This window comes from Nestor notabilis, unplaced genomic scaffold (genome assembly GCF_000696875.1).
Source record: "Nestor notabilis isolate BGI_N333 unplaced genomic scaffold, ASM69687v1 scaffold10937, whole genome shotgun sequence".
NCBI classification, from domain to species: Eukaryota; Metazoa; Chordata; class Aves; order Psittaciformes; family Psittacidae; genus Nestor; species Nestor notabilis.
In genome coordinates, this window is record NW_009936349.1 from 74,991 (window position 1) to 83,302 (window position 8,312).

Here is an 8,312-nt window from a genome sequence, read left to right on the forward strand (position 1 = left end):
GACGGTGTCCACTCTTGTGGCAGGGTTTGGAGCTGGAGTATCTTTAAGCTCCCTTCAAACACACTGCCATGATGCTATGACTTGCTGGGCAGTCTGGGTTAATGCTGCCTCTGCCAGGCTGGGACTCTGCTGAGCACATCTCCCTCTGTGACCCAGGGCCAGGTCGGTGTCACCGGAGATGTGGGACCTGCAGGAGCCAGAGGACGGTTTGTAAGTCAGATCAAGTCCCTCCTCCCCTTTCAGCGAAGCATGGGCCTGGGGGGACACGTGTGTGACTGGGAGCACTGGGCAGGGTTGACTCAATGGGGCTCCTTTGCTTGTGCCCTGAACAGGGTGGGATGGGTCTTCGAGGTGCTCCTGGGCTCGATGGTCCCAAAGGAGTGAAGGTACAGTGGGGTGATGGCTCCAACCCTCCATTTCTGGGTGAAATGCCCTTTTCTGGCCTTTGCCCAAGGTCTGGTTGTGGTACAGGAGCTGGGTCAGGCCTGGGCGGGCTGGTGACCTATGGGACCTGCTATGGGACCCTTCTTGCCTGAGATCCAAAGTCAACAAGGCAAGGAAGAGGTTTTCTGGGGACAGAGCTGTTCCTCCTCCTTCCCCAGGGAGATCCAGGACCACAAGGCATGCATGGACCCGCCGGTGCTGCAGGACTAGAGGTACTGATACCTGGGGGCTTGTAGGGCTGGGAGCTGCCAAAGACTTCCCCTGTGCTTCACCTTTCCCAATGCAAACCAAAGCCAAAAGATTTATTGCCCTTTAGCTGGCCAGGCCAGGCAGTCAGGAGAAAGGGGGGGTTTTAATGCCTCACATCTTGGCACTGACTTCCCGGAGGTACTTAGATACTCCCAAAATCATTCCTGCCATCAAAGCACGTTCACTGCTCAGGTGCTGTCTGGGCATGTGCCTTGGCCAGTTGAACATGGTACAAGGGAGAGGATGGTTAAAATAGCTAAGCATGAAGCACATGGTGGTGTCAGGCTTATTCTAAATTCCCAACATCACCATAGGGACCCGCTGGAGATGATGGACCCAAGGGAGATGGTGGCAAACCTGGTCCAGTGGTAAGTACTGGCCCTGACCGTGCAAAACCTCCCTGGGAAAGAGGTTTGGTAGCACCTTGTGCTGGAGCCGCAGAGCCTGGGGCTGGGGCTGTGTCTCACCCAGGGGGTGGCCACAAAGTGAGCTCTGCTGCAGGTCCTGCTTTGCAATGGGTTTGTAACTGAGTCATTGTTCCCTCGGTGCCTGCAGAGCCAAAGCTCCATAAAGATACTTTAATACAGCTATTAAACACTGCAGAAGCGCCAACACCATTGTGCAGTTACTGCCTGGCTGTCTGCCCGAGGCAGGTCCCGGGCGTTTGGCTTCCTCCTCCTCTGCTTTCCCAAAGCAACTCTGCAGGTCTCTGTAAGGGCAGAGGAGCTGCCTTGAGATATGTTTTATGGTTGTGGCCCTGCCATGCGCAGAGCCACAGCTGTATTATTGATGCCTGCACTCCGCTGCAGGATAAATTCCATTTGCATCCATGTTTTCCCATGCTGTAGTGCTGCTCTGCCCAGGCAGGACAAGTCCTTAACATCCCTGGCAATGTTCAAGGCCAGGTTGGACACAGGGGCTTGGAGCAACCTGCTCTAGTGGAAGGTGTCCCTGCCCATGGCAGGGGGTTGGAGTTGGATGAGCTTTAAGGTCCCTTCCAACCGAAACCATTCCATGGTTTTATGATTAATTTGCACAATTACTTTGCTGTGAGAAGTTGACACATGGAATAAACCCCAGGAATAAAAGGATTTAGAGTGCTATTGTTGGGTGAAGCCCCTCAAGGTGCAGCTCCTTGGCCCCAGCTCTAGGTGGGTTTGGTCTGGGGTGCAATGGGTGCCTGGTCTGTATGTGCACTGCAGGGCACAGTGGGTGCCACGGGGCCAGTGGGTGCCCCTGGGCTCCAGGGATACACCGGGCACCAAGGAGCCAGAGGATCAGTGGGTGCCAAGGGCCAGCCAGGCCAGCAGGTAACAGTAACTCCATCTGTGCCATGGAGATGGGCTGGGGCCATCCCTGCAGGGTGGTCCTCCCTGGCACAGTGTCTCTGGGGAGAACAATCCCACTCCAGACCGTGGGGCAAGGCAGTGGCTTGTACTTGCCCTCCTGCCTTACAAATAACCCAGAGCTGATGCCAGTCTCCTGTTTTGTCCCCAAATCAACTCAGGGTCCTCTTGGGTCACCAGGTGAAGCTGGAGCCTTGGGGCTGAGCGGCATTGAGGTAAGTGCTGCCCCAGTGGATAACCCTGGAGCTTATTTGTCAGCATTGGGTTGATTCCTGGTTTCCTTCCTAGGGCCTGGCAGGTGCGAAAGGGGAGCCGGGAGAGCCGGGAATACCAGGACCAGTGGTAAGGAGCAGAATGGAGCCGTGCTAGGGCTCCTGGCACAGGCAGTGGGATGCTGGGATGTCCCTGTTGCAACAAGGTCCCACGTGGGCAGCATCTCCTGCTCCCACTGAAATATCCCTGCTCTGCTCCAGAGAGGGGCAAAAGTCTCAAATGGAGACCTCAGCTCAGAGCATCCTCCTGTGCGCACTGTGGCAAGAGCAGGCAGGGAGGCCGGAGGGGACATCCCTGCTGCAGCATCCTTATGGAGGGGTTTCCTTCTCATTTGGGTTTTTAGGGGTCTGCAGGACAAGCTGGTCCTGAAGGGTGGAAAGGTCACAAAGGAGAAAAGGTACTTCCAAAATCTTCCTCTGCAGATGGCACCTGAGGGGGACCAGCCATCAAGCATGGGATGGCCAAGCCTGAATCACCCCAAGGAGACCTAGTTTTCCCCACTGTAAGGGCAACTGCTCATCCATGCCTGGCAAACATAGGGCCCTTGGGCACCCTTTGGCTGCCTTGGCTGGTTTTGGGGTGAGGGGCTAGCAGGTCTCCCGAGTTCAGCCCTACAGGTCTGCCTCCATCCTGGCTTAGGTGCCCTTGGGGGGACACAGGGGACTTCCCTTCACTGGCCAGCTCTGCACCATGGCCTTGTTGTCCATCTGCAGGGTCCCATAGCAGCTCCTCTTCCCTGGTCCGGGATGTGGCCGGGCTGCTGGTGACCCACATTCCACATCTTTTCTTCCCCCAGGGTGATGTGGGGCGCGAAGGACAACAAGGGGTCCCTGGAGAAGCTGGCAGACGGGTAAGTGGCACCACTGTCCCCATGGAGAGCGGTGGGAGGCTGATGCTCAGAGCTCTCAGAGGTCTTGCAAAGGGATCCTAGCTTGCTGGGGGCTCAGCATCCCTGCAAGGGGAGTGAGGGGGATGCAGGAAAACCAGCTTAGTGCCTTTAATGGGCTTGAATTGCTCCTGAGGCTTTCTTGTTATTCCCAGGGCAAGCGAGGCAAGGCAGGCCACCAGCCTCCAAGAGGACCCCAGGGACACAAAGTAGGTTGGCATCGTGTAGCTGGAGGGCCCCGTGTCCCCTTCCAGCCCAAGGGGGGTCTCCCGCAGCCCCATGGGCTGCTTTCCCTGCAGGAGGCACCAGAGCATCACTCCTGCCTGCTCTCACACCAGCCAGGGTCTCTCACCATTGCATTTCAGGGCCACCCAGGCGACAAGGGGCTGGAAGGACCCCAGGGACCCCAAGGACCCTATGTGAGTATTAGCTTGGGAGGTTTTGGGGTGCCGGCTGCTCCCTGTTTACCCCCCCCCAGGTGCCACGGTGCAACCCAGCTCCACGAACAACCAAAGCAGAGACTCATTTAAAACAAGTCAAGTTTTGAGATGTTTCATCCATCCATCATCCATTCATCCATCTCTTCTTGCCTTCTCCTTCCCAGTTTCATCCCAGCTGCACTCAGTATGTGTGCAGTCAGGCAAATCACATCATTTCCAGTCATTTGCTCTAGAGGCCAAATATCTTCCTTCCAGTGAATCACAGAATCTCAGACTGGTTTGGGTTGGAAGGGACCTTAAAGTTCCAACCCCTGCCACAGGCAGGGACACCTTCCACTAGAGCAGGTTGCTCCAAGCCCTTGTGTCCACCCTGGCCTCAGAATTTCTAAATCTCAAGCTTTTAAAGATGCTTCCAAGTTCCTAAAACAGCCTGAAACTCCCGGAATCCTGGTGGCACCCTCAGCCATGGCGAGGTTGCTCCTTGCCAACGGGAGCAGCTCAGCACAGGGTGGTACCACATTGTTTCTCTCTTAGGGCATTCTGGGGCTGAAGGGCATTAAAGGAGACCCTGGACTGAAAGGACCCAAGGTAGGTGACATGTCCCAGGCACTTGAGCACCGGGCACAGCAGGGTCAGCATTTAATATGCTGGATGTTGTCACTTAGTCCTCTCTTCTTGAACCCTGATCACTGCAGAATCTTTGGGGGTTAACCACCAGGTCCCTGCGTGCTGGGACCTTTAGGCCCTCTCCCAAAGCACCTTGCACCCTCCTGGAGCTGCAAGCAGCAGCAGACAGTCTTTTAATCCCTGCTCTCAGCATGGATGCTGACACAGCACAAGCATGTACCTCCTCTGTGCCATTACCGATGGATCCAGCCTTGGCCAGAGGCCAAGTTCATCCTCACAGCCCCATCCATCAGCTGCCAGGATGTAATTCAGCGACAGGCAGGCCCTGGGGATGGGTGGTTCCTCACAGCTATCAGGAGAATGAAACCCTGCTAATAAATAAAGCTGTAAGTGCATTGAGAGCTGAATGGGGGATGGCAGAAGCTGAACTCCAGGGCAGTCAGTAAGGCCGGAGGTGGGCAGGAGGCTGCTCTGCTGGGTTCTTCCCCTGCTCCACCAGATTTCAGCACAGAAGTTTATTTTCTCACAGTGTTTTGGGGAACTTCTGAACACTGAGGTTTTTCTTGAGTGATATTTTAGTCTGGGACAAAAGACTCTCAAGACTTGCAGCTGAGCAGAAGAGGAAGATGCTCCATCACCCCCCTCCTTCCCCACTATGGGCACAGTTAATTCTACCAAATACACAGATGGGGTTGGGTTTTTCTTCATAAATTTCCCATTTTCAGCTGCTTGCTGGAGGCCAGGAGATATTTGGCCTTGGGAAATGTCCCCCTTCTGCCAGGGTCCTGCAGCTAGCAAAGCCTCCATTGGCTACCCAGTGAAGTACCACTGATTTGGTGAGAAACTAGATGATCATGATGGAGTAACTAGATCAAGGTTCTGATGCCCACCCTTGGGGCAGAGCCCCCCACTCTGGCTGGTATCCCTGTAGGGGTTTCCATCCTTCTCTCTGACACCAAAGCTCTCCCTGTCTCTCCCAGGGCGAGAAGGGTGGCACGGGTGAGCTGGGCCAGCAAGGAGACGATGGCTTCAAGGTACATGAAGGGGTTTGCTCTTTTCCTCCCTCCCCTTGGTCTCTTGTCACTCTGTGTGACAGACTGTCTCCTAGGGCAAGCTGGGGCCCCAGGGCATCCCTGGAAGGCCAGGACCCAAGGGACAGCAGGTAAGGGCAAGATGGAGGGGGACCTCCACAAGATGAGTGTTTGGGATGAATTCCTCATTTTTCCATGCCAAATCTGCCTGGGAAAGGGGCGGTGTTGTTGGAGGACATAGCGCTGGGGGATGCTCCATGCAGTGCCATGACCTCCTCTGGTGCCTTTGCAGGGTGACACTGGCCCCCCTGGCACACAGGGACACCCTGGCACCCCTGGGACACCGGTGAGTCCTTCACCCTCCCATTGGGTTTGGGGTTTGCTCCTCAACAGGGATCACATCCCACTGGGATGGGGCTTTGATCCCACTGCCCCCCACTTCCCCGAGCCTTGTCCTTCTCTTTCAGGGCTTGTCTGGACCCAAAGTAAGTACAGGGGAGTGCTTGGAGCTGGGCTCAGCCCTGCCATGGGCACCTTCCCCTCCTGCCCTGTCCCCGAGGTGTGGAGTGGCCCCATGGGGCACTCTGGGGTGCAGCTCCACACACCAGCATCTCACCCCTTGCTTCTCTTCCCAACTCCACCTCCTCCTTTGGCAGGGGCTGAAAGGCTTCCCAGGGCTGCCAGGAGCCAGGGGCACACCAGGGCTGCCAGTAAGTGGAGCCACTAACGTCCCTTATGCCAAAACTTGGGTCCCTTGCTCCCCCAGCGAGGTTCCCCAGTACTGTGGGTGCCATTGCATGGGGACAGGCAGCTGATGGCACCATCAGAGGAGCTGTGAGCATGGCGGTGGGCTCAGGGGCAGCAGCCTCTCTCACCAACATTGTCATTGTCACACAGGGTCCTGCCGGCCCCCCTGGCCCCAGCGGACCTGTGCTGATGCTGTCCAGGGACGAGCTTGGTGTGAGTGCATGGGGACAAGGACTTCCAATCCCCATGTGGGATTCCCATCCCCACTTTGATGGGTGCCAGGAGGGAGGGAAAGGGCTGACAGTGATGTTGTTCCATGTCCCACTGCTTCTAAATCCTGTGTGCACAAGGACCAAGGCCCATGCACAAAGAGCAAGCAGATATGGTTAACCCCTCTTCCACCACGCTTGTCCCCTGCATGTCCCAACTCCTTCCTGAGCTCCTGATGATGCTTCTCACCCAAATAAGAGGGAGGGACTAATACCAGCTTGGTTATATTCATATTCCTTCCTTTTCCTTTAGCAGCTAATTTATCCCTCCAACCACCTGAACTATACTGCGGTCTGGGCTCTGCTGGACACCCTGAGCCAGGAGCTCCAAGCTCTTGTGGAACATCCCAACGGCACCAAAGCCAATCCGGCAGCCACCTGCAAGGAGCTGCTGCTGGCTCACCCTCACCTGCCTGATGGTACAGGGGTGCACATGGGGGGACCCCAGATCCAGGACAGCATTAAGAGGGGTTGAGGATCTGGGGGATGAGCTCAGTTGGGTTTCATCCCTGGAGGAATGGGGTGGGAGCCAGGCTGCATCCCAAGAGGATGGAGGTTGCAGCCAGGGATATACCACAAGCTGAGGTCGGATGGCACCACGTGGCATCCTCCCCATGCCAAAACCCTGGTGCCAGGAGCTCCCCCCTGCCTCCCTCCAGGGCAATACTACATCGACCCCAACCAGGGCAGCCCCCAGGATGCACTGATGGCCTTCTGCAACTTCACAGCGGGGGGTGAGACCTGCATAGCCCCTGTCCACAACCAGGTATGGGGTGGCTGCAGCCCTGTTACCTCTTGGGGCTGGTGAGGACAGGTTGGTGGGGCTGGAGAGGGACAGCGTGGCCGGTCCCTTGCTGTGGTGACTGCTGCTGTCACAGGGAGCTGTGGGAATAGTTTGGGGTGAGGATCCTGGTCATGGTGTGTGACCAGGCTGCAGGGACAGCTATTGGTGTAGCTGGCTCTTTGTCCTGCTGGGACAGTGTGACATGGTCCCCACTCTCCCCAGGTCCCCATCAAGGCTTGGCTGAGCACTTACACCTCTGAGAACACCTTTGAGTGGTTCAGCACCCTGCCTGGGGGCTTCCTGGTGAGTACGCAGCCCCACGGGACACAAAGCCCACCTCATGGGGCTGAGGGTCTCCTAGTGCCTGTCATGCTGTGCAGTGCCCAGGCACAGGGGTTGTGCCACCTCCTTCTGCAAAGAAAACCCAAATCAGTGCTTCAGCAGATGGCTGAATCCCAGTTTTCAACTGGGGGGAGCACAGACTCCCCCATGTAGGTCCATGCAGTTCCCACTACCCCATTTCTCTCTCATTGCCCGTAGCTGGACTACACAGGGGCCAGCGCGGTGCAGCTCCGGTTCCTGCGCCTGCACAGCCACCTGGCCACACAGAAGGTCTCCTACTCCTGCAGACCGGCCTCGGAGCAGGGCCAACCGCAGCTCCAGAAGGAAATCCGCTTCCTGGCCGACTCCCGGGAGCAGAGCTATGCAGCCAGCCTGCAGGGCTGCGTGGTGAGCCCACCTTCAGACAGACCCTTTCCCAACCCAGGAGGAGCCCCTTCCCCAACATTTGCCTGTTGGCTCATATTTGCACCCCCAGGGTTTGGGGTAGGCCTGGTGGATGAGGTTTCCCATGGTGGGATGGGGATGGGGAGCATCCACTTCCTGCAGCGGGATGGGGATGGAGATGGAGAGCATCCTCTTCCTAGGACCAAGGAGCTGCATTGATCTTGGGGAGCTGGCTGTGATATGGCAGGGAATGGGGTGTCTTAAGGTGACATGGGGGAGGCCACCTCCCTGGAGAAGCTGGGGATGGAGACCTGGCCATTGGGTGCATCAAGGAGCAGACAGAGCAGCGGAGAGAGCAGCGGAGGGAACAGTGGTGCTCCATGAGGGTCCTTCAGGCCACCAGCGCAGGGTTTTGGTGCCTCTCAGCTGCCCCTGTGCTCATTTCAGATGGACAATGACTCCTCCATCACCGACACCATCTTCCACTTCG

General features: G+C 56.9%; 1 protein-coding gene across 1 annotated transcript in view; it reads left to right on the plus strand.

The window, feature by feature from the left end:
• Window positions 1-7,825, plus strand: part of LOC104408648 (collagen alpha-2(XI) chain-like) — a gene marked incomplete at both ends in the record, with an annotated part of 53,599 nt that extends 45,774 nt beyond the window's left edge. The window contains 14 exons of the mRNA XM_010018306.1: window positions 2,220-2,254; window positions 2,328-2,381; window positions 3,109-3,162; window positions 3,354-3,407; window positions 3,564-3,617; window positions 4,173-4,226; window positions 5,246-5,299; window positions 5,374-5,427; window positions 5,589-5,642; window positions 6,194-6,256; window positions 6,566-6,731; window positions 6,972-7,078; window positions 7,319-7,399; window positions 7,637-7,825. Coding sequence (XP_010016608.1) covers window positions 2,220-2,254; window positions 2,328-2,381; window positions 3,109-3,162; window positions 3,354-3,407; window positions 3,564-3,617; window positions 4,173-4,226; window positions 5,246-5,299; window positions 5,374-5,427; window positions 5,589-5,642; window positions 6,194-6,256; window positions 6,566-6,731; window positions 6,972-7,078; window positions 7,319-7,399; window positions 7,637-7,825 — 1,073 coding nt within the window. The remainder of the gene's footprint in view (window positions 1-2,219; window positions 2,255-2,327; window positions 2,382-3,108; window positions 3,163-3,353; window positions 3,408-3,563; window positions 3,618-4,172; window positions 4,227-5,245; window positions 5,300-5,373; window positions 5,428-5,588; window positions 5,643-6,193; window positions 6,257-6,565; window positions 6,732-6,971; window positions 7,079-7,318; window positions 7,400-7,636) is intronic.
• Window positions 7,826-8,312: the final 487 nt, after the last annotated feature.